At 40.6% G+C, this 25,971-nt stretch overlaps 1 protein-coding gene across 1 annotated transcript in view; it reads left to right on the forward strand.

Moving 5' to 3' along the window:
* Positions 1 to 1,773: 1,773 nt before the first annotated feature.
* The window catches only part of MAP1B (microtubule associated protein 1B), a 66,880-nt gene continuing 42,682 nt past the window's right edge, over positions 1,774 to 25,971 (forward strand). The window contains exons 1-2 of the mRNA XM_041426900.1: positions 1,774 to 1,951; positions 6,613 to 6,714. Of these exons, the coding sequence (XP_041282834.1) occupies positions 1,774 to 1,951; positions 6,613 to 6,714 (280 nt within the window). The remainder of the gene's footprint in view (positions 1,952 to 6,612; positions 6,715 to 25,971) is intronic.

Here is a 25,971-nt window from a genome sequence, read left to right on the forward strand (position 1 = left end):
AGGAACACACTGCCCCTTTGAATACCTTGCAAACCTTAAAACTGCTGCTAGTTCTTCTGCATCTATACTATTATATTTGTCCTATAAGCAGTGTCAGCTTCAGTGAAGAATGAGCACTGCTGCTCTTTACCACTGTGTCATCTCAGCCGCCTGACATGGCTGTGAAAACGCCTGTCCGCACTCCACAACCTTCAGAATAATGGCAGTTCAGAAAAAGTCTACTTTGGATGCAACATCCAAACACACCACACTGTGTAAGCCAAGACTCTAAGTGCTGTATTTATGCAGAGGAACTATTCATATCAAAACCACTAGGTGCTATAGACAGATACAACACTATGGACCAGCACGTATAATGATCCACTTCTAATCTTTGTGGGTTGAAACTGTAGCCTCTAGGCTAGTAAGACAGAAAAAACTTAGGACTGACAACCTGAAATGCATGCAAATCAGTCCACTGTGCCCTGGAACAAAATACGAAGAAGACAAGGCTGATATACTGGTTCACCCAGGCAAGCACTCTGTTTCTGAGCAGCAAGCAGAGAATTTGCACATCCAGCACTGAAAGAAGCTGCAGACAGAGGAAGTGTCCTCTCAGTCAGGGAAAGGAGGCTATCTGAAAAAGCAAGCTATAAAAGTATATATCCTTTCCTATGTCACAGTGAAATTTATCTCCCATCACTTGAGCCTTATAAACAAGAGGCTTAGTGTAAACAAGTGGCTTGCGTATGTCAGTAAAGTGAGAGGAACATCACAGCCAGATTTGACTTCTCCATCCCTCATTAGGAGAGAGTAATACACTTTTTAGAGGTGGTTATCACTGAGTATTGGGGTGTAGATACTAATATCTATGAGAAGAGATATGAAACCTTTGGTTTTATCATTGTACAAGTTTTCTGCTATCATTGCTCCCTGGAGATGCTTGAGCCCAGTCAACACTACTTATCAAAGCCCTTTTGAATTTCTGCAGCTTTTAATAAGCTAAGACTACGGGTTTCAACATGTTGTCCAAAACCAGTGTTTTTCTGGTGTCGTATATCCATGGGTATTGAATATGTGCAGAAGAGCTATGTGTGAAGTATCTTATCAAATAAACTGCTTTCAAATTTAAAAAGTTAGCAAGAATATTTAGATTTCTGGGTGAGGGTGTGTATTTAAGTATGACTCAAATTTTGCTGCAGTGGTACAGCAAGATGTAGGAGAAGACAATTGGCTTTGGGCAGTGGCACTGCTTTTCACCTGCTTCTGGAGCGCTGATGGAGTCCCGATGACGGCTTTCCCGCATGAGCTCCCCAGGTCTGCCAGGCCATCACCTGCGGCTCCTCATGGCCCTGTTTTAAGGGACGGGCCTAGGGGTAACCGGCCGGCAGGGTGACGCCCGGAACGGGCGCGGGGAGCGAGGGACGCGAGGGGCGCGGGCCCAGGGGTGCCACGGCCGGGCCGGGAGCCAGGCGTGGGGCGCAGCCCTTGGCGTCCCCTCGGGGCGTTGTTCGCCCCCCGCGTCCTTCCTGCTTCCGGGGGCCGCCGCGGGGAGGATTTGCCGCAGATGACATCAGCTGTGGATGCTGGAAAGGCGGCGGCGGCGGCGGCGCGGAGGATGCGCTGGCTCCCCCCCTTCCTCCTCCTCCTCCTCACCAGGTCCCTGCCCTGCACCGTCTCCGTATAAAAGCGCCGCCGCCTCCCCACCCGCCCTCACTCCCTCCTTGCCGCCTGCGGAGCTGCCGCCGAGCGGCCCCTCTGCGCTCAGCGCCCCGGAGCCGCGGGGCGGAGGCGATGGCCACCGTAGTGGTGGAAGTGGACTCGGAGCCCTCCTGCAGCATCCCCAACCCGACCTCCACCTCGCCCAGTCTCTCCCACCGCTTCCTAGACAGCAAGTTTTACCTGCTGGTGGTCATCGGCGAGCTGGTGACCGAGGAGCACCTGCGGCGGGCCATCACCGATATCGAGCGAGGTGAGGCGGCGGGAGCCGGGGCGCCGCAAGCAGCGCCGCGACACCCCCCGCCGGCGCCCTGCCCCTCCCTGGGCGCGGCCGGGAGCCGGGATAGCCTCCCGACACGCACCCCGCCGAGCCGCGGCTCTGGCTCTTTATTCCCCGGGGGGTCCCGCCGCAATCACCCACCCACCTACCTTCCCCCGCGGGGTGCGGGCACTGCGGAGCGGGGCTGCGGAAAGCCGCAGCGAGCCCCCTCCCCGCCATCGCTGGGCGGAGGGACCGGGTCGGGAGCGCAGCGCCCGCCGCCGAGCCCGTCTGCCCGGAGACACCGGCGGGTGGGCGTGGCACGGTCCGCACTGCGGTCCCGGTGCCTGCTCGGGGCGGACAAAGGGCGGCGGGGATGGGGTGGATGGGCTGGGCTGGGGCTGCGAGGCGGCTGCCGCCCGCAGTCCCCCGTCCCCCAGCGCCACGCTGAGCCGGCGCGGTTCGGGGCGTTTTCCCTCTCGGCAGCAGAGGCTGCGCGGGCGGGAGCGCAGCCGCGCCTTTGTGTCTAACTTTGGGCGCTGGGACTTTTCTGTCGTCTGGACAATTTTTCAGGACCCAAGTTCTATATACGCGTATATATTCCAATAAAGAAAACCCATATGAGTAACAAGGCTGTTAGCCGAGGGCTCAGCCTCGTTATTGTCCGACTGCGGGCTCCTCTGATTCGGCGTTTATTTGTTCTTTTCTTAAGACGGCCATGCAGGGTGGTATTGCAGGTGAAATGACAGTTTTATAAGTTTTCGTTGTGGTTTCTGATACAATAGATTGCAGTGTATATGCGGAGAGGAGAAAAAAAAAATAAACAAAAGCCAACAAGCTGTTGCAGTATTAGTGGAATAAAGCACGAAGAAAATGATTGTTGGACCTTACAGTCACTTAAACTCAGTTGATAGCTGATTTTATGATATGTATTTTTTTGTTCTGGGCTGGTAAAAACAAAGATTTCAGGAACTGCCATTGTTAAGAGTGGAGAAGAGATCCCGGAACGGGGGAATTGGTAGCAGCCTTGTCATGTAGGTGTGGTTCAGCAGTCCAGTTAGGACTTCATCTGCGTCTCTATTGTTGCTTTCTCAACCCTTGTTGCTTTAGTTGGTTATTTCTCTGAATCCTTTTTCATTACTGTTTGAGGTAAAAGGCATCCTCATCTCAGCTAACCAGTTTCATCATAACATGTTCATCTTTATTGCTACCATTGTCTCTTGGGGAGAGCTACTGAGGCAGGTGCTTTGTCATTCAGAGCTTCTTCAGCATTGCACTTCCTTAACTTTATCTAATTTTCAATTGTATTAGAAGAGAACTGGCTGCATTTTAATTAAATTGTCAAAGATTATAAAGCAAATTGATAAAATTTCTTCCCTCAAGACAGCTAATACCCTTCCCCTCAAGAAATGCTTTCCAGTCTCTTCTTCAGTCTCCTATTGTACAGTCACTGCTGCATAGCTCAGTTGCTGCTATCTCCTGCCACTAAGCATAACACCCACTTACAGGTTTAGGTGCTCAGAGGGAGTCTTTGGCCTTCTAATTAATCATTTTGGATTAGAAGTCACCTTGCTGCTTCTAGTATCAGACCATCTAATTGAGAATTGTGCCTGCTAATTTCTTAGCTTTGCCTGCTAAGAAAACTCCTTGGTGAAATGTTGAGGTACGTTTTTCTGGATGAATACAGTGGGAGTCTGATGCTTTGTCTATGTGAGGCAATTGCAGGCTCAGCTAATATTTTTCTGTTTGGTAAGTCTGCTGTAGACTGGAAAAAAATCACTTCTTCCTGCCTTTATTCTCAATAGAGCTTTGAATGCATTTTGGTTCTTGATAACTTTGCTTTGCTGTCTTCTCTGGTACATCTCCTGAGTACCATCACTGAAAACTGTGGATTCATGCACCAAACTGCAGAGCAACGTGTCAAAGAAAACATCTGCTGATAACACATCAGTGGCGTGATGCTACGCAACCTGGTGGAATGCAGAGTCATTTCTTAAAATATCGTGGGGAGGGAATGGTGTGGCAAGACGCATTTTCATTAATTGCATTTTGGATGTGACTTTGCTAAGGGGGCAGTTCTCCAGCCCACCATCCTCCAAAAAAGAAGAGGGGAGTGAAGAGAAAGCTTCAAGATTTTTCCAGTGATTTAGCAGATGGTACTGGGTGTGCCCTCCCTGCTGTCTGATTAGTCCTGTGTCTAGTGGCATTGCACTCCTAAGACTGCAGAAAGAAAGAAATAGCTCCAGTTCAGCCATGTTTACAGCAGTTATGTCCACACTGCTAAGCCATCATTGGATTGACCTTGGATTTTAGTTCCAGGTTTACCTTTGTTCCACCCAAGACCTGATTTAGTGATATCATTCATTTAATGCATTTTTCTCCGCTATAATACACATGCATAATTTTTGCATCCAGATTGCTGAATCATGCAGTTGCATATTTTGGATAGGCTCTCCAAATTCCAGCTTCAACTTGCGTGCATAGACCATAAAGGCTCTTATGCCCTTGGCTTTTTGTTTTTCCTATTTATTTTGAGTCCTGTATTTTGGACATTGCCTGGCTCAATCAGGCAATGATTGAGCAATCTTGACTACATCTTATCTTATCTCTACAGAATCTTATCCCTACAGCAAATTAGGATCACATCTAAAGCAGCTAGGGGTGGTGGACCAGTCCTTTCATTAGCAGTGTTGATGAATCATAGTCCATGTTGTTTAACCGACCTCCAGAAAGCGTAGTTTCTCTGCCCAAGCTTGGTGTCACAGGCCAGGGAGCTGTTTCTCCTCAAGCTTCTTGAAGTTCAGCCCTCATTCATTCAGTGTACTTCAGCTTTGTGATCAATGTCAGTTTAATAATTATTGTTTTCATATGTGCTCTATTTGTATGGTATTATGTCATCTTGGTGTTCTTGCTTTCAAATATTCCAACACCTGGAAGATATTAAAGCCTGTTTAGATGTATTTGCCTGCCAAAACTTGTCCCAAAAATGTACCATATGGCCAAGTGCTTTCTGAGGAAACAAAGTAAGGAGACTTGCAGAAGAGTCTTGCTGCTTATGCCTCTGAACAGTGATGCGTCAGTCAGGAAGTGGAGGTGGCTGGTTATAGCTCAGTGATTTTTCTCAAGTGGTTATGGAACACACAGGCAATACTGCATTTTCAAATTTTTCTTGAGATTCAAAAGGCAGCTACTTAATTGTTGTTAGCATGTTACAGTTATCTTGCTACTACCTTTACTTGGATACTGACAAGGAAGAGCCCTGGATGCATTCTTCTTGCAGAGGCTTCAGGCTCTTGAAATGCAGATGTTCATATTTGCATGGAGAACCTACTCAGAGCTGCAATGGGAGACTAGCACTGCAGATCTGGTTTCTCTGCTATTCCCTCTTTTCTCCTCATGCTTCATCATGCGGCATGGCTTCTGCCAGTCTGAGTTCTGACATTTCTGCTCTGTTGAAACAGAAAATACATATAGCATGGGAGGTGGCATTGCAGTACCATCCACAGCCTGAAACCCTGAGAGAAGTGTTAATTCTACACGCATTTTGAGGGGTTGGACACGCACCTCTTCATCTTGTTGTCAAACCCCAAAGTGGTCTAATCCAATAATTCCATGCAAAGGCATGGTCATGTAGGGAGGAGCCACCAGACACTTCCTCACCAGCAATCCATTTTATGTTTGCCAGTTCATTTCTGTAGATGTAGTGATGGTTTTTTTAGGGCAAAAAAAGAGTGCAATTTTGATTTTCAAAATTGCAGCAGTGCCTGGACTTACTTGTAGTGTTACTGCTTGCTCATTATTTCAAAAGTAGATTTTCAGAACAATTTTGAAACAAAATTATATAAAAATCTGATTTTTTTTTCCCCAAATTGTTCATTGAAATCTTATGGAGGAAAACAACAAACTTGCCTTTTGGCTGCAATTACTTTTTTTCCTGGTTAAATTTCAGTCCCTGAAATGTATTATATTATTATATAAATATATTATTCTTATATTATAAGAGTAATATATTTTTTGGTCATATAAGTGTCAAGTGTCTCACTTTTTAAGTAGCTGGGGGAAAAACAGTAGGGAACAGAGATGTGCAGTTTGATTTAAAAAAAAAAAAAAGATCAAGCACAGCATTTTCAAATTTTAAAACTAGAGTTCTGACGCTTCATAAATAAAAGATCACTTGAATTTTAATTTAAAATATGGTATGCTTCAAAGATACTGAATGAAGAAGTCAGCAATTTAATACTTTGTATTTAAATATTAATTAGCGACATGCTAGGTAATGCTGTCTTTTTATTCTCTAAAGGGCAACATGACTGAAGTGTCCTCTGGGTGATTCACTCTTCTGTATTTGTAAATCTGTGTGCTGGGATTTTAAAGTCATGTCAGGGACATTGGTAACTTACTGTGAAGTGGCTACTACTGCGCTGGGGCCTTGAAGAATGGTCACCCTTTGGAAAGGCAGATGGGTTTTTTTCTGATTGCTGTCAGACTCCTCCTCAGTGCATTTTAAAAAATAGCTTTATGCCATGGAAGAAAGTGAGGCTGGCCTTGGAATTTAGAAATATGCAAATAGTTTGAATGCAAATAGAACTAGTACTCAGTTAAAACTTCCAGTGCTCATGTGTCAAGCTGCATGTGTTTTGTATTTTGAATTTTAGGAATCCGATCATGGGACACAAACTTGGTCGAATGCAACTTGGATCAAGAACTGAAACTTTTTGTTTCTCGCCATTCAGCTCGATTCTCTCCTGAAGTTCGAGGTGAGTTTTAAGAACAGAACTGCTAAATTACACTCTGAAATTGCCTGGCCCATTAGTTTTAGGGCCTTTTTAAAGTTAAATAAACTCACCTTTGGATTGAACAGTTTCTTCATGTGGCACCAATCTAGTAGTTCAGTGACGGAAGCTTATTGTGGTAGGTGGTGTACATAAAAAACAATAACTGGAAAGGTTAGCTCTATAGTGGGACAGAGCCAGAACTGATGTCACAGCTGTTGTACTACTGCATCTCAAGCCCTGTGTTTCTTCCCAAAGGACTTGAACTTAGTTATCTTTCTTGGTATGAGAAGCTGAGCTATGGTGAGTCTGCCTTCACTCCCAGGAACTTTCTTTGGCTTGTATGAGGAAATCAGACATGTATAGGGCTAACAAGACTAAATCTCTTTTGCTGCCTTTTTTTCAAGCCCATTCTTCCTTAAGAGGATTCATTCAATAAATTGAATCTTTTGTTTACCAGTTTTGTGAGGTGTAAAGTTTGGGTTTGGTCTGGTTTCATGAGAATCAAGTGTTCGGTAAGTTTTCTAAGATCTCATTACTCTTAATACCATTGCTGAATGAGTCTGGATGAATTCGATCAGGGTTCTCATGTGAACATATATGACCTTTTCAAAGTAGTAGAGGTTTCTGTCATTGGTGAAATCATTGTGGCCATATGCATGTTGGGTGCTGTCATACAGTACAACCTGCTACTGACTAGTGTTAAAAATTCCAGCTTCTGGAACATCTCTCATGTGTGGTGAAAAAGGGCTATGACATTTTGTATCATGCTACTAAGTCACCTTCCTGATGTCAGTTGCTATACATTTTTGACAAAGAGACCCTGATGCCTTGCTAGCATGACAACATTGACCTGATGGTTTTAAATAATGTACAAAAATGCGTTATGTAACTATGTTTTTCTTCTTGCAGCATATGTTAAAGCAGTTTTTGCTGTATCTCCCCATATCTAGAGAGAGTAAAGCACTGCCAGGGTTAAGAAAAAATTATATACTTCTATGATTCGTCCTCGGGTTTGAAAACCAGCATAACTAATAAAACAATACACAGCATGAAGATTTTTGAGTAAAGACATGTAGCCCCTTATTTACGTGGATGTAAACTGGGGCCTAGAATACTTGTCTTTCATTGAATTTTAAATGTCGTGAAGCCAATTCAACATCTCAGTGACATTGCTTTGCTTTACAGAGAGGGAATTTAAGAAATGGAAAATGCAGTGTATCCTATTTTTGGAATATCTTTGTTTTACTTTAAGAACTTAAAGATCCTACGTTGCTCCTGTAGCAAAAATATTACAGCATGACTAGTATTTTTATTGCCTCTTTTAGATGATACATTCTAATACCACTGCAAGAATTAAAATTAAAAAAATACTCTACTTTCATGTAATAAATAAGATAAGATTCTGCACCCCCTTTTCAGCAGAAAGAATGTAGAATTGTTTAGGAATTTTTCTCTGGGAATTGTATTTTTGATTGATTTTTTTCCCCCTTGTTTGTCTAGACTTCGCTGTTAATCTGTCATTGTGTTAAATTCTAGCTTAATTGCATGTGACTGGAATTCATCAACATCTCTGACAAGCAGAAATGAATGTGTTTTTCACTACTGCTCAATCTTTAAACAATAAACTGCCAGAGTCTGCATTTACAAAGCACAAAGGGAGCCTGAAACTTGAATAAAGTCAATATCAAGGGATAAAACTATCCATTTTAACCAACTTCCCACCTAAAATTTTGTGGAGAAGCGCATTTGTACCTTCAGAATCCCACTGTACAGATCAGAGAATTATTTTAGTTTCTTTCTGCTCTTCTCTGATATTGAATTCTGTATGAGGCTCCTTTGTGTCCTCTCTGCTGTTTAGCAGAGAGAAGGCTTTTTTGCTTCCACATTCTAATAAAATGTCAGAATGTTTACTTTGTAACAGCACCCAAATATTAAACTCTGGGTGTTCAACCATTGAAACAGTGGACTTCCAAAGATGATTGTAAGTATGTATTCCTTCATGGTCCCAAACTCCGAAATGGAATTTAGGTAACTAGGTGACCTTTTGTCCAAGGGAAGTATTCATCCAAGGTGATGCGATTGCCTGTGGAATGTAATTAATCAACCTCTTCTTTTCCAGCCCTTTGAGTCTGAAGTCTCTGTTCAGCTCACATATAGACACAGTTTACTCTTGAGGAAGGCTCCTGGTTTTCTCAGGTCTGACGGCTGGCTGACTGGAGCCTGTTTGATTATCATGTTTAATTATGGTAATTGTGGTGGTGGTTCAGTACATGCTTGTGTGCTTCTCAGAACAGCTTGAGGATATGGACAGCAACATTGTGAAGGGTAGCAATCTTTCTGCAAAAGGAAGCTTGGAGGAAATGGGGCCAATCCTGTCCCCATGCCAGATGCCTATGATGTCAAAAGAAAAAGGTGCAAGAGATTGTCAAAGCATTTGTGTCTTTTCACTTAAAGAATTTAAGGTCTGATGCCCCTCCCTGTGTAGTGAATAGCAATGTAGATACACCTTGTATTCAGCTGTTGGGCAATTTGAGTGATTTGCAATTCCTTAAAAATAAGATTCAGAGTGGAAATTCCTGCACATCTTTTCTGCTACCTTCTAAAGCAGCTGAGTTAGCAGACTCCTTTGTAATAACAGATCTTGGAGAGGTGATGTTGCCAGGTGCTGGTGAAAAATGAGTAACACAACTAATTAAATGGTTGCCATGACAACAGGCAACATGACTTTAAAGGGGTATTCCAGTGGTGCCTCTGTTTTCTTTGTCATGTACTGATAACTTCCATCTTATGGTAACATGAAAAGGACAAAAAATAATGCAAACAATGTACAAGCTGGAAAAGGAAATGTGCATCTGGTAGTGAGGCAGAACAAGTGGAGAGTCTTGGAAAGAGCTCATTTGAAATTGCAGCTGTACCTACCAATCTTTGCTTAATTAACAAGAAAGTTTCAGCTGTATAAAGCAGCTTCACAAAAGACCATGTTTTTGGGTGGGGTGGGGTGAAGCTGTTGAGGGCCCTTCTGTAAGACTTGTACGGTCGTATTTTTTCTGTCAGTTTCCATCTGGAGACACTTAACTCTTGCATTGGTGCATATTCAAGCCTTTGTCTAGATAAAATGCTTTTTATTTAAATAGCTGTTCACCCCCAGCCTTCTAATAAATACTACTCAAGCTATGCACTGTGGCTACTTTGTACTTTGTCCTGTGGTTATCAAGAAGGTCTATGTATTTCCTATCTGAATAGTACCAGGAGGCCTCCTGTTGCCCATTAGCCAGTGCAGGGGCTAACTGCTGACTTAAGTGAGTCCTTCCTTACCTGTACCTAGGACTATTTTATTGCCAGCCTGCTTGCAGCCAAAGGGGATCTTGGCAAAGTGCAAGACATATTTTATTTACTCTTGGCAGCTAGCAGCATCTGCAGCCGCAGTGGGCTTGCCTCCTTCAGGCTTCCTAAGAAGTCTTTGCTTTATGATACTGTCATTGTGCCATAAAGCCTTAACAACTTCCCTTCTGACAGTTACCATTTCAAAAGTTACTGTTTCGGGCTGCTCATAACCTGTGGAGAATTTTTGGATCTGGGAATTTTGGTCAGAGCTGTGCACAGCTCTGTACTTCAACAAAGTGGTGTATAGTCTCATTTCCTTTGTTAAAGCAGATCTAAAACCAGTTAACATCATGCCTAGTAGCTTGCCATGTGAACTTGTGGATCACTAGAAAAATCCTGAACAGCATGGGTTTTGTGCTGATTTACTTGAAAACTGCAGTTCATCAAAATTCCGCAAGTCAGGACATAGGTACTTGAGCTAAACCTATCATTTGAAATGAAAGAAAGGGAAAAGAGACAGGAAGTCGAGACCAGATTTTTCAGGCACTACCAGAATGCCATAACTGCCTAGGAATTAATTTTGCTTACGATCTCAGGTGGCCTGGTATGCACATTTAGGGACATTCTGCAAATATGATTCTTCAGGTATTTAGAGGCTGTGATCATAGCTGGAGTAGCTATTGAGTGGGAGCATTTTAGCTCATTATGTGTTTGGGGAAGTTAATTTTAGTTGGCTGCTAGACTTGATTTGTGTCTCAAAGTATTTGCACATTGAAAGAAAGAAAATGGAGGCAGACTTGAAAAGGTAATTGAGCTGACTCACGCTGCAGTGGCAGCAAATGGTGTCCCTGCAGAGTGACCTGCAGCTGCCAGTGGTCCAGGGCTGCAGCCATGGAGCTGCCCAGCAGCACAAAGCTAGGAGCCCCTGGCTCCTGTTGGAGGGTGTTGATGGGAGCATATGGTCTGGACTGCTCCTGAGCTTTTTGTGGGGAGATGCTAGGATTTTGGTGGTTCAGGAGAGGATTACAGTGTAATAGCCTCTTTGTTTGGATACAAGAATTGTCAAAGCCTTCTTTTCTTAGTACTATTTAAAATTCTAGAGATGGTCTAATAAGTCTCTTTATCATCTTTTTTACAGTGAGTAAGGTGTTGCACTTATGTGACAATCATTTTGGCATTGACTTCCATTTCTGCTTTTTTTAGGAAAGATCTCAAAGAAAATTAACATGCATTTGCATTGCTGCCAAAACACTGGTACCTGCTGATGCTAAGCTGTTAGTGTGAATCAGCAAAATTGGTGAGAGGTTATTTTTAAATGCCTTATATCCAAATTACATACAGTAAGTTCAGTTGTCATAGAATAGCCCCTGTTTTATGGAAACAGGTTTTGGCTTGTGTGAGGCAGCTACCAAAGGCATGGGATTAAGTTAGTTATGAATAATTATAGCATTTTAACTGCATTATGAAATTTGAATCCCCATTCCTCTTTATTAGAACAAAAATTAAGCACACCTAATATGCTTATAATATTCACAGGTATATTCACAAAGGTTACTTTGTTAAGGGTTATCTGATAGAATTCTTAGTATGTTGCTTGTGAGATTCCTCAATCTCTTTCATAATATTTTGTCTATGTGGGATTTCTGAAACTGAAAATTTCAACAATATTTTATTTCTGACCTCTGCCCAGTATCATTTACAGATGACCTACCTCTCATCTCTTCCATCATGGATTTATGATAAATATGTAACCAGAATACCATTGCCACTTTTAAAATCTATTTTCTTTTTGTCATGTGCAATGTTTTTGTCAGATGTCTGTTTTTCTTAATTTTGTTAAGTCTTAGATACTTTACTTTTGTGGAATTTGTTACTTTCTCATATAATTTATCAGTTACTTGAGAGAAATATTAAAGGTTTTAATTGGCCTTTATAATGAGAAGAGACTTAATCCAAAGACCTCAAATAATTGGATTGGATTTTGGATTAGAGCAGGTACTATCTAGTATTTTGAAGTTAGAACAAAGACAAAAATACCCCATAATTAGCAAAAAAGTGAACATTTTATCTTCTTTCTTGAAAGATAAAAATATTACTTCATTTGAAGTTAATTGCCTACCACTGTATTCAGAAATAGAACCAGACCTGAGTAAGAAGAGTTGAGACACTCCCTGTCTCCAGACTGGGTGGAATGGGGAGCTCGTGTTTATTTCCACTGCCATCTGTAGAATGAGAGTTGACACTGTGGCTACTGATAACAGCCTTACACATGCTCCAGCTGTCGTCTGCCTTGTAGAGACAGGTACAAGAGGTGCATCCATGCTGGCTGCAAAGCCGTGTGATCCTGACTGCCAGGAGTATTCCACAGTACCTCACAGCCCCTATGAGTAGATGAGTTAAGCACTGCAGTCAGTCCCAAATAGAAAGCTGGATAGTTCTGTAAGAAAGGTGCATGTTTTTGCATCAGCCCCCGAGATGGTCTCACCAAAAAGACAAGATGGGGGTCATAGTTGCTGGTGGTAATCTGTTCTTAGAGCTGAGAAGAAAAGCAGTGCTCCTGGTGACCTGGATTTGCAGATTTTAATCTGTTTGTGATTCAAAACCAGTTGCTGATAAAATAAAAGATTGAGTGTAAAAACTGTATTAAAATAATAACCAATTCATAAACAAACTTGTGTGAATTTCAGTATTGTTTTGATGTTGCAATTTTATGTATTTTAGTACTTCAAAGCTTGTCTGTAATGGTGAGATAAGTCACCATCCTCTGTCCCTCTGCCCCTGTCTCATGCATTGCTATGTGTGGGACATCATGCCGATCTACAGCTCTGGAATGCTTGGGGTGTTATTTAAAACAAGTAATCAACCTCACAAAAGAACCCTCCAAAGCAAAACAGAAAAAAAACTCATGTAAAAGATTAGCCACATTCTTAGACTGTATAATCTCTGATTGATTCTAAGGAACTATGCAGACTTTCACCTGGAAGTCAACTCTCCACTGTCAAAGGCTGGCTTTGGAAGCTGGGCCAGTGTTATGGCAGTTCTTTTCTTCAGTCTCTTCTGAAAAGAAGACTGATCCTAGGTTTGGCTCCTATGTCCTGAGTAATGAATAAGCTTTCCTAGGTCTTGTAAACTCTTTATGGTGGATTGAGTATCTCCCCCACACCTGAGAGACTGGAAAGAGCAAAAGCAGGAAAACTAATTGGTCCAGGTAAAGGTGGATCAATAGGTGAAGACAAAACCAAAGAAACAACCAAAACCAAACCAATTAGAACAGTGAAGAAAATTGCTCAGCACCTCACATAGGCAAAATAATGCCCAACCAGTCTCTGAACAGCCTCCACCTTAATAACTAAAAACCCCACCTTCCTCCTCTACTCTAGCTTTTGTTGCTGAGCATGACATTGCATGCAAGTATTTGTGTTCCAGTCAGATTTTTATTTGTTGACACCATTGTTTAACCCCTCAGAGTAAAGGGGATGAAATTTGACAGTGCCCTAAGAGAGGCCCACTACAGGAGTTTTGCTTCTGATCTTAAGGCTTGGAAATAGTACACATCTTGTGATGGGTATTTTGGCCTTCCAGCATGCTTTCTTAACCTCAGACTGTGTCCTGTAGTTTTCCTGGTCTTCTAGAACTTGCACAGCACTTGGAAAAACTTCAAAATATATATATATATTGTATGTGGCCAGTACTTTAAACAGATACAGAAGGCAAGCCTTCAAGAGTATCTTGGGATATGATTTAATGCTTGTCTCAAAGTAATAATTTAATGGTATTGCATGTAATAATTTATATAGTGCTATTGATTTTTTCAAACCTAGCATTTCTAGCTGCAAAGCTCAAATTCTAAAAGTTCATTAGACATGGAAGATTTAAATATTTTTCAATACTAATTAGGCTTTTTGTACCATTTACCATTTCCCAGCAACTTTACATATTTTAATCTTCCTGTCCACTCTTTCAGTAATTCCATTCTTTTTATGTTTCAATCTGCTATCTTATCTATCTGTCAAAACCTACTACTTAAAAAATAGGGATGGGTGTATTTGATCATAGGACCATCTCAATGGCCTAAAGAGTTTGGGTGCACTGATTGTGTTCTTGAAAACTCCCTAGTAAGAATACTTGTTCTGCACCTAACAACCCTCTGTATCTATTAAAGCCTGTACCTATTAAAGCCTGCAATTATAACAATAATGACATTTTGTCTTCAGCTTTGGTGGGATAGTGTTATTGTATGTCAAGCAGTGGATTATCATGTTAAAGGAGACTTTGCCAACATACTCATTTTGTGATGAATAGCAGGATCTTAAAGTATTAATCTGTTGGGAGCTGTTGAGTGGGGGAAGCTCATTTACTGAGTTGTGCTAATTGGTGTGGCTTGTGGGCTCTCCACAGCCATTTGTAGACAGTAATCAGAGGAAGGAGACCAAGAACACCAAGACAGCAGATTTCCTTAAACATTATAGACTTAGTGTTCAGTCTCTTGAACGGTATAATGCAACCATTCATTAGACCCCTGCATACCTAAAAAGGTATTGTTTTAATTTCTGGACTGTTTCATGTGCTGTGTGCTCCCTTTGTAATTAAATTGCCTTAAATTGGAAGTGTATTCTGGGCCAAGGAATCAGCTTCTTGCAGAGAATCTGGAAAACACTTAAAGATTGACTTTATTTTTGTGTATCTCTACTTTTCTGAGTTTCACACAGCATGTTACATACTTGAAGAGCTGATGCTCCTCTGACTTTCATTCCTAACTGGACTATGTTTTCATGCAGTGTTGGGAGCTGGAAATCTATGTAATTATCTGTGTCCTCATGCGTTCCTAGAGTGCTCTGAGGATCAAGTGAGTTTTTAACACAGTGCCTGCTGCTCTCAAGGGTATCAGTTTTGTGTTGTATTCAGCATGTTATATTCAGGGCAATATTCCAGTCCTGGCAGATTTAACAATTTTTGCCTTTGTGACTAGACTTTTAGTCACAAAAATTCGCCAGGGATGATGTTATAAGAAGGGAGCACCCTAAGATCTTTCTTTCACAACTGGAAATGAAAGAGTGGCATGCAGGGCAGTCCTGTGTAGAGCTAGCCTGACAGCCGCAGATGAGCTGGTTCCTCCAGCCAGGAGAGTGCAGCCCCATACTTCAGTCCCTTGAAGAAGAATGATCTCAGCAGTGATGGGCCTCTCAGAAGATCCATCAGGAAAGTCTTACCACACCAGCATTTACCCTCACCACAGCTCTGAGTTAACAGGGGTCTACTGCCTCGTTTCAGAGACAGCTTTGGTATCCCTGCAAGGGCAGTTTTTGCTGGACACAGCAGAGATCAAAAACTTTATTCTGTGACACTAACATTTAAAACTACTTTTCTTATTTTCCTTATTTTTTAAAATTTCTTAAGCTTATTTTAAACCTTGTATCCTGTTCCTTTCTTTCCAAAATGGGTGAAATATTGTTTTCAAATTAGCAGATATTTTCAAGACTTGAGAGAAGCTTGTGTTCATCCAAGATGACACATATCTTATTTTACCCTTGCTCTTCCTCTTGGAACTTTCCTATATGTCAGAGTAAGTCATGGTAACCTAGTGGTAAAATGTGAATGGCATCTTGTCAGTTTTGGATCTTCCAGGTGTGCTGCCTTTCTTGGAGCCACACCACACCTGACAATAAATACATGTGTGCTTTCTAAGAGATGAGTTTAGGAAAGCTGTGGTCAGGGATGACTCTGCTCATAAAATATGTTGTGTAGTTTTTTTCTTTTGTTCCTAGCTTCTCTCTGCTATTAAATATGTTGGAGTTAGCATCTGTCTCTTCCAACTTTTTTGCTGGTCTTACTTTTGAGCATCTCTTTGTCAGTGATTAACTTAGTCTAAGCAATAATCAAGTCGAATTTAGACCAAAGTCCTTGCTGAACCCCACCAAGTCTTATGCCTATGTTTCTGACTGGCTTGCAAAGATGGGATACTCAGAAAACACTAGGCCAATATTAGACTGATTGGTTTTTGCTAGATAGTTTAGGTAACTTAGTTGGTTGTTGGCTGTGGAACTGGACACAATAAAGCACTTCATCAATTACCATTAAGGGGGGGAAAAAAAGAGAAAGAAAAGATGTTTTCAACTCAGCAGAGGCAGTTCTGAAACCAGCAGAGATATAGCTTCTGTGGATCTGCCTTGCTGTAGTCCTATGACAACAGTCACTCTATTGTAAGTGAAGATATCAAACAGGTATTGTCCACTGTTTGTGGTCAAATCTCAAACTGGCCACAGAAAGCTTGGAATCACTTGCTCTATGTGATGGCACATTAACAAATAGATTCACTGCTGAGTTTGATTTTGTTTTCAATTTTTACTGCAGAGATTTAGACTTTCCATGTTCTCACCAAATAGTTCATAAATTCTTGAGAATTACTTTTGAGATCCTGTGACATAGGAGAATCACAGAATCGTAGAACTTGATGAGTTGGAAGGGAGCTACAAGGATCACCGAGTCCAACTCCTGGCGCTGCACAGGACACCCAAGGAACCATATACACCATGTGCCCAAGAGCGTTGTCCAAACTCTTTTAGAACTTCATGAGGCTGATGCTGTGACCACTTCCATGGGGAGCCTGTTGCAGTGCCCAGTCACCCTCTATGTGGAAGACATTTTCCTATATCCAACCTAAACCTCCCTTGACTCTGCTTCATGCCACTTCCCTGAGCCCTGTCACTGGTCATGAGAGGGAAGAGATCTGTTCCCGTCCCTCTGCTTCCCTGTCACAAGGATGTTGAAGACCACAGTGAGGTCTCCACTCAGTCTTGCCTTCTCCAGGCTGAACAGCCCAGTGTCCTCAGCTGCTCCTCGTATGGCTTCACCTCCAGAAGAACAAGAAAGTACAAGCAATCTCAGTCTTTTGGCTCTATTGATATTTCCTTGTTATGTATGATGTCTTCTAAATTGTTACAATTTTTAAAAGTCAGTCTTTTCCAGTGCAAAATAAAGGTGTAATACTCTTCTAGTTCAAAATCCATTCCCACCTAAGTTTCTATATAAAATTCATCATAACATGCAGGTTAAAGCTAACTTATTGAAAAAACCCCTTCAAATTAGCAGTAAAAAAAAAAAGAAAAAGCAACCAAACAAATCCAAACCAAACAACTGACCATCCACATAATATTTCTTAAACTTTCCCATTTTTGGAAGTTGCCTTACAAGGAATTGTGCTCTCATGCTGTTTTTGCCAGCAGATGGCATTCTCAATGCCCATGCCCACTGCTGTGCGGTAAATGATCACATTCTGAAGTCAGTATGAATACTGTAATGTTTTTATGTCTTAGTTCTTAATGTGAGACATGTTTCTATTTTTCTCTGAGATCTTCCTGGGAGTTTAAATTTCAGAAACTTCAGCTCTATTGACTGTGAAAGACGAATACCTCAATGTGAAATGAGCTCAGCAAAATTCATATCTCTCAGTGTCAATGAAGGAAAGGCTCATTCAGGTCAAGAACTTTCTCAGGTTGAAGACTACAGATAGTGATCATTTTATGAAAAGGCTTAACATTAACTCTGCAAAACTGGTAGGGAAAAAATCAAGGTCATTACACACAGCTAGATTTGTGCATAAATTAACATACCTCTAGATACAGGTAAGAAAATCAGCCCGACAGATCATGTTTTCTCTGTATTTTCTGGGTGTCTCAAAGAGGTCTGAGCGTCTCCTGTTTAGAAGCTGCAATATAAACCACAGTAAGACCTGGAGTAGTACCTTTCTCTCTCTCAGAGCACAGCATGGAATAGACGACCTGAGACCTAAGCGAGTAGAGTCTGACTCACTTGTCAAGTTTAGTATATCTCAGTTTTTTTCCCTGTCTGTGCTGTGACTTTCTGTTAGGAGTATAGGAGTACAGTAGCAGGTAGTTTGACAAAGCAAATCAGTATTGTCCATCTAAAAATACTTGTAAGTGTTCATACAAGTTAAGTTCCAGTGTGGCACTTTTCCTTTCTCAGAGATGGAAAAAAAATCATAGCTTTCTAAGTGACTGTAGAACACATATCTCAAATCATAAATTGAGCCATATCATAAATCAAGAGACCTGAAATTTACTTCTTAATTTTGCTCCTGAACTATGTAAAGACTGACTGTGGCAGTCATACACAGGTGCTGTGGCTGACCCATGATTTGGATTATTCAATTGCAGTAATGTAATGGCATTTAATTCTTTTTGTCTTGCTTCACCTTTCCATCAAGGCCAATTGTACCAGTATGGAATCTAATATCAGTGATTTATGCACTGTGGTCTTCATTAAAATTCAAAATGAGGACACCAACTCTCTTCAAGTAAGCTAGTAAGATACTAGCCAGATGTTAAATGTAAATACTAAAGGGGTCGCTAAAACTGATTTGAAAATAACAGTAATAGAGATGGAAAGCTGAGATTAGCCATTTGTGAAATTGTGTAACTCCATTTGTGTAACTCCTTCAGATATCTGAGTTGTATTAAAAAAGAACGCATGAGAACCTATTTATTAAACAACACCTGCATACATTTGCATGGGCAAAATCTTTTCATATATGCAAATACTGGTAAATGGACAATCAAATGCTTTTCATCTCATTTAATTGTGGTGGAGTAGCAGGGCACTCAATGCTTACTGAAAGCTGCTCTTTGTTACCACTCATTTAAAAAAACACAACCCAAACAACAACAACAACAACAACAACAACAACAACAACAGAAAGAAAAACTCAGAAAAACCAACCAAACAAAAAAAACCCCCAAAAACAAACAAACAAAAAACCCCAAAAGAAAAATCCAGAAAATGCCCAAAACCATACCAAAACCATAGACAGCAGTTTGTCTTATTGTGATTACTAAAAAAAAAACCAACATTTTGACAAATTCTGCTTTTGAATGAGTGTACTTTATGAGGAATTCTACTGAAAACAGACAGGTCTCTCTGGATCTGCCCTGTTAGGTGTTAAGGCAGCATTGGACTGCTGTTGAAGAATTACAGTTTGTAGATCCTAGGAGTGCTTGTGAGGGACTGCAGTTTGTAGATCCCATCTATAGCGAGTTTGAGGGTAATGGCTGTGGGAACTATGGTTTGTAACAGGTTTCTGCGTGTGGTAACATGCAACACTGCTGGGTTACTGTGGCACCAGTCGAAATAAAGTAGAGCACTTCTCTTTGGTGTCCTTGCCAGTCTGCATGGTGCTGGAGCTGGAAATAAATTGACTTCTATTAGACTTAAACCTCTGTAGGAAGCTAAGTACCTCAACAGAAAACTGTAAGCCAAGCTGATGAAATACTGCCTGCCATCTTTAACAAAGCTCCTTGTCAAGTGGGAGGGAGATGCTTTTAAGAGCTGCCACGTGGTTGTAGAAGTGTGTGTTTTGTGATTGCTAACATTTTTTGCCAGGTCTAAATCCAGAAATGCTTATAAGGTAAAAGTTAAAATGTCATGGGGAAATTAAGTAAATGACATTTTGATTAGCCCTCTGAGTTTGGCTTAATGATTGACACAACCTTCAAATCCTGAGGAAAGAAAAGTGACAAAGAGTAGTCTTTTGCCTTTTGTCATCTCTGTTGAGCCATCCTCCCCTCTGCATGGCTGCTTATCTCATGGCTGTGGGTTAATTAGGAGAATTTGAGGCTGAGGATGTGGAAGGGAATTTAAATTGCATCTGTATGGATTATGATCTGGTGGAGTTCATTAGCATGCAGGCACAGTTCCTGTGCCTTTCTGCCTCTCTGCCCAGCCTGCGACTTCCAGGCATTTCCACACTCCCTCAGATCTGTTGTGCCTTATGGGCCTGGCCCACATTTTCATATTAGCACAGTTTAATTAGGCAAGGAAAGATTGCCGTGACTCCAGAATGATCTATGATAGATCTATATTTATTACAGAGATTTTTTTCCAAAGAAATGTCTGCTCTGTTGGAGCAGGTTTGCTCATTCAGAGGCCCTAGAGCCATTTAAGAAACAATTAAATCCTCTCTGGTGGGAAGTGGAATATTAAAAGGGGTTAAAACTGACTGACCATGTATTCTCTCTAGTTTCATCTGCATTCCTCTGTTTTGCTATTCTTATCCAATATGTAGGTGTGAGAGAGGGAGTTGGGTTTGGGGACTGCTGTCCTTTCCTTGCAGAGCATAGTGGGAGGATGTCAAATGGGTCAAGGCATTGGCTAAAAATTGTCAAGCCCAAATGTAAATATGTGTAGCTATAGAGTAATTTGCAAGCACTGTGCTGGGAAGAAGTTTCTACGTAATTCCATTAAATTTCTTCTGATTATCCAAATTTTATGTGAAAAGTGAGTATGTCATAGTCTAGTATTCTAAACACTTACGTGAGTGGCTGGGTTTACAGAGACCATGCAATAAATGCCACATGAGGAGAGCTTGCATGACCAGGTCATTGTTCATTCTCTTTTCATAGTTGTTCTTCTCAAATTAATTTTAGTGTTTTCTACAAGGGAAGCAGTTTTCCTTTTGAGGAACATGTTAGAACAATATGCAAATTCTGCTCATTTATGAACATTCACAAAGGTCTTGAAACAGAAGCCATAAATCACAACTTTTTAGCAGAAAATGTCGAAGTGAAAGACTTACAGTTTTGTGCATTTTCCTTATGTATGGCTTTATTTAATGTATGTTTGTAATAATGTATACTAGAAATATTTCTATTTTAAAATTTGCATTTCTCCAGTTAATGAGTTATGAACTACACAGTAATGTAACTTTGTGTAAGTGTAGCCATTTCCAAAAAATATAGTAAAGATCATAATCAGAAAGTTAAAAAGTATTCTCAAACTGGCAGATACATCTGATTTGATTAGTATAGCATAGATGAATCTTTCTTTCCTTTGTTGGAGCCTTCAAATATAGACTGAATTTGTAGCAAGTCTTGTGTGTGAAATTTTTCCTTTTGGAAATCAGTCAGAAATTTGCACTTGATCCCAATGAAGGCAGTGTCAACCCTTCCATTGTTTATTTCTCTTCTCCATAGGTAAGTACCTTTGTCTTAAGCTAAGAAAGAATACCTGCACACCTCTACAACTTAGAACTATCATCAGTCATAGGTCCATTCATTGACATCTAGTAAAAGTTCTCCTTTTAGTGTAATTCCCTTTGAAAATTGTGTGCCAAACTTAAACTGTATCATAGTTCATATGGAAAAGATGAAAATACTGCAACTCTGCCTATAATACACAAGAACAGAAGCTTCCAGTGGAACAACAATGTTAATGGCAACATTTACATTTCTTTAGTCAAGATAAAATATTAAAAGTTATGAGATTTCTATTGCCTTAGAAGGGGAATATAAATACTACCTTGTTTTAATCTTTGGGGGGAAAAGTGCAACTATGTTGTTACCATGTTCCTTAAGCATGCCCCTTTGTTGTTTTTTTTTTCAAATTATTATGGTGGTTCTAAAAGAGTACTTGAATTGTGTTTATTTAGTACTGGGAGGGTTACATGTCTCACCAGTGCCAACACTTTGTCATTGAAATGAAGTACAGTTCACAAGTGCCCATAATTACAGAGCCTCTGTGCAATCAGCAAGATTTCTAAAGGGAGACTATCACATCAAAAAGAGCACTTTCTTCATTGCACAGTCTTAATTTCACCTGACATTTTGCCAGCCAGGGCGCAAACTTTCTGCAGAAAGCAGGACAGTATCCCTGGTCTCCTTTAGACTAAAGAAGGTGGAAAAATAAGTTATTATAAATCTGCTTCTAATTATGTTAGCAAATTATTACATCATGTAGATGAACCTGCTGTAGATCCTAGATACTTCTTTTATTGTTTTAGCAATTTGCTCTATTTGTTATGCATGAAAAATGTTTTTGATAACCCATGTTGATCATACTTGCTAATGAACCAATACCTACAATTACTGCACTTAAGCATATATCTTCAGAACATACAGTATTAGAGGGTTGCTAATGAGCTCAACAGTAGTTAAAGACACTAATTAATTTAATCAGGGTTATTTTACCTGCCAAAGTATAGGAGGATAGATGCTGCCACTGGAAGATGCTGGAGCACGTAACCTGTGGCTGTGTATTTAAGAAAAAAATTGGTTGTCAGTCTGTTTCAGAAACCAGTAATGCAAAATGTTTTCTCAGTTATAAAGGCAGTAGATATTTAGTCCCTTGCTCAGATCGATTTATTATGAAGCAGCACGACACTTTTTGCTGTGAATCTTAATACTGCCCAGAGGCCTTCACATGAAAATTGCTCATTTAATTTTCACTGGATTACTTTTTTCATTTAAACAACAATAATAATGTGAAGTTAAGTGCAGAGCTCAAATAACTTACAAGGGTCCTTTACCAACATTCTTAACCTAATTTTGAAATATGAATATTTTTGAAATGCAGTTTCACATATCAAAGGTAAATTTAATTTTATTTTTTGTGGGCCTTATGTGGAAAGTTCATTGTTATTAGTTCTCTTAGTCCAGCCAGAGCAGTGTCCTTACCACCAAAGTATATAGGGCATTTTTTTAAAGGAAAACTTCTGTCAACCCAGCATCTTGAAAGAAAGAGAAAATAAACACAACTTGCACTATGTCAGTGACTTCCAATGTCAAAAAAAAGGACCCCAAATAACACTTAGATCTATATGGTTGAAAACCAGACACGTAAAAGATGTATTTTGTCATTCAGATGGATATTGCTAATGGAATTGCCTGTGAGAACGTTGTCTGCCAGATAATGAACAGATCAGCTCTAGCGCAGCCTCTCGGGCTGCAGGCACCATCCTCTCAGGCAGAGTAGCAGTGATGTGTTAGTGACAGCAGTTCTCAGGGGAGGAACGACAGAGGCTGTCGTTCAAGGGGGAGATCAGTGGTAAATAGACAGACTGGATGGCTTTTGCTCACCTTCTATGCCATCTCTGGATGTCACCCCTGGCTATAAAAGAATAAAATGGCAGAAATTTACTGTAATATCATTCACTTCTGCATGGGCTGAAATAATGTCCTTCAGTTACTTAAGGTTTAATTATGTCCAGGTTTTGTGGCTGCTGCTGGAAGAAGCCTTCAAGAGGGAGGGAGGCATTTTTTTTCTTTTTTTCCTTCACTTTCTGCTCCATTAGTGTGCTCTTTCCATCAAAATGCACCCAGGCACCAATCCATGGGGCTGGAGCTGTGGTCTGCTCAGATCTCTTGTGGTACCTGCTCCTATCTTCTGACAGGCTCAAGCATTGAATAAGAATGGCCAACCCCCTAAGATGGTTTTCACAGCTACCAGCTACTTTCTTGCTCTCTCAGTTGTAAGTACAGAACACAGAAGCCAAAATAGACACAGGCATTAAATTGAGAGCTAAGTTTCCTGACTACTTTTCTGCATTTTCTGATTGAAAATCATCAAGGTAAGGCTGCAAGAAAAGAGCTCCAGAGTCACTCTGGACGTTGCAAAAAAAGGGTTGGATTTGTTTCTTGTGCAACTTTGTTTTGAGATGGCTTTTGAAACACGGCCATCCCAAAGTGCTGGATTTGGTACATCCATCCACCCTGCAGCCAGCCCTAGAAGAGAAAGGCTCTAATGCTGACTGAGGGGATGTGGGAAACTAGGGGAATCTTTCTTTTCCCTGGTGCTACTCAAAGGCTTACTGAATGGGCTTTATTCACTACTAGCAAAAATGTTTTATTGATTATATCAAACCACAGCATAACTAGTATTGCCTTAATTTTACTTTTTTTAAAGCCAGTAAAAAAATTCAATCTAGACTTTTAAAAAGCCCATTATTATCTTATATCAGTCCAAAGGAAATCTTTCTATCTCTGAAGTAATGTATTTTTTCCCCTGGAGACAATTCTTATTAATAGTCTATGTTGAAAATCAGACTTGGAAATAGGTTTTGTGTTCACATGAAAAGAAAAAAGTGCTTTATATACTTCATGTTACAGTGGTCTTCAAACATTAATTTCAGATTAATCAGTACTAAAGGAGAATTCTTGCAAAGCTTAAACCTTTAATTTTACCAGGTGAGTGGCTCTTCATTACTCAGACAACCTGTTCAGATCAGTCATCAGCAAAAAAAAAATATGAGGATAAAGAGAGGTTCATCATTATTGTGTTTATTTATATTTGGATTTGGGGTTTTTTGTTATCTCATTCCTTTGTTAACAGCTCCCTCCTACAGTATGTACCTGGTAATTGGGAATAAATTGCAGCAAATCTTGACAAGGTCACATACTTCAGAACATTAAATAGTCTGTTTAATTACAAAGATATCTGCATTTATTAACAAAGTAATCAAATGCACAAATATGGAATCAGTCCCAAGTGGGAGACCATATGTGCACAGGAATGCTTAGTCTGCATGAACAGCTAGCAGTTTATACATGTATGTATAATTTGCATAAATTATATAGGAGCCAAAGTTGACACAAGACCCTTGTGACAAATTATTTTAGTATTAAATTTTCTTCCTCTTTAATGAAACATAGGAGATGAGAAGCCACACCTTTGTGCATTATATTAACAGATTTCCATTCAGAGTTTCTGTAGAAAGAAAACTGAGAAAATTTTCATTAATATCAGAGGAACTCATATAGTCAGATTGTATATAGATTGTATGATCAAATACAGCTAGTCAGTGCTGCTGCAAGCTGTTCTATCTAAAGGTAATTCTGTGCTGCCGCATTGGTTACGTGGCCCATAGGGTTATGTGGACCACAGTGTATGCACCCTAACAGAGATGAAGGCATAGAGAGAGCTTCCCCCATGGAGCATCCAGGTGTGCCCTTGTTCTGGATGTGTGGGTCAGGGAGTCACAGAGCCCCTGGTGTATGTTTGATCTGTTGGAAACCCTTGTTGCCTTTGTCACACTTGCTTGGTCTTGCTGATGTGTTTTTCACGTTACTTCACATCTTTTGAGGGCTTCCCATCTAGTTAGAATCTAAACCCATCAGCACAGGAAATACATAAAGACCACTGGTTTACTGTAAAGGCCAGAACTAGATGATTCACGGGAAAATTTTAAGCTGAGAGGGTTAATTTTAAATGAGACTTCATTTTTTATTTTATTTATAGAAGAAACAAAAACAATTTGAGCACTAGAAATGTAGCTGAAAACCAGTGTTTTTGTGAACTTTAATTTTGCATTTCAAAATGGTATAGACTATAGACTTTTAACTTCCCATATGCTTTTCTGAGGGAAGCAAATTACTTTGTAGTCAAATGGTAAAACATTCAGAACAAGCTTATGAATAAAAACCCTGAAAATGTCTTGTGTGTGAACTCTTGTGCCATTCCCATGATATGGTTATGACCTAGCTTTGGACAGGTACACTACAAAGGATCTTAGAATGTCAGATGGATTCTGATTTAGAAATATAGCCAGATCCCAGGAGGAAATAAAAGAAAACAATGTTTTTTGTTAGGAAATTATATTATGTTTATATCCATTCAGTTGATTTCCTTTGCTAGACCACTTCACGTATGTTGCCATGGATCCAGATGTTGTCTTATACTTGCTCCTGCTCCACACAGAAAGCAGAGATGGCAGCTCATGATAGGCCCACGTGCAAGCCATACTTAAAAACTATTTAATGTATTGTTATACAAGGTTGCCAGGATTTTTTTAGAAGAATCATGCAGAAATATGATACTGAGTGAACATGAGATAACAATGTAAAAACGCAACTACTTCTCATCAGACTTGAGCTCCAAACCCTTCACAGCTGCTCTGTTGCCCTTCTCTGGAGCTGCTCCAGCACCTCAGTGTCTTTCTTACTGTGAAGGGGCCAGATCTGAACGCAGGATTTGAGGTGTGGCCTCCCCAGTGCTGAGTACAGGGGGACAATCCCTGCCCTGCTCCTGCTGGCCACACCATTGCTGGTGCAGGCCAGGATGCCATTGGCCTTCTTGGCCACCTGGGCACTGCTGGCTCATGTTCAGCTGCTGTCAGCAGCACCCCCAGGT

This window comes from Onychostruthus taczanowskii, unplaced genomic scaffold (assembly GCF_017590055.1).
Source record: "Onychostruthus taczanowskii isolate IOZ18803 unplaced genomic scaffold, ASM1759005v1 scaffold96, whole genome shotgun sequence".
Classification (NCBI taxonomy): domain Eukaryota; kingdom Metazoa; phylum Chordata; class Aves; order Passeriformes; family Passeridae; genus Onychostruthus; species Onychostruthus taczanowskii.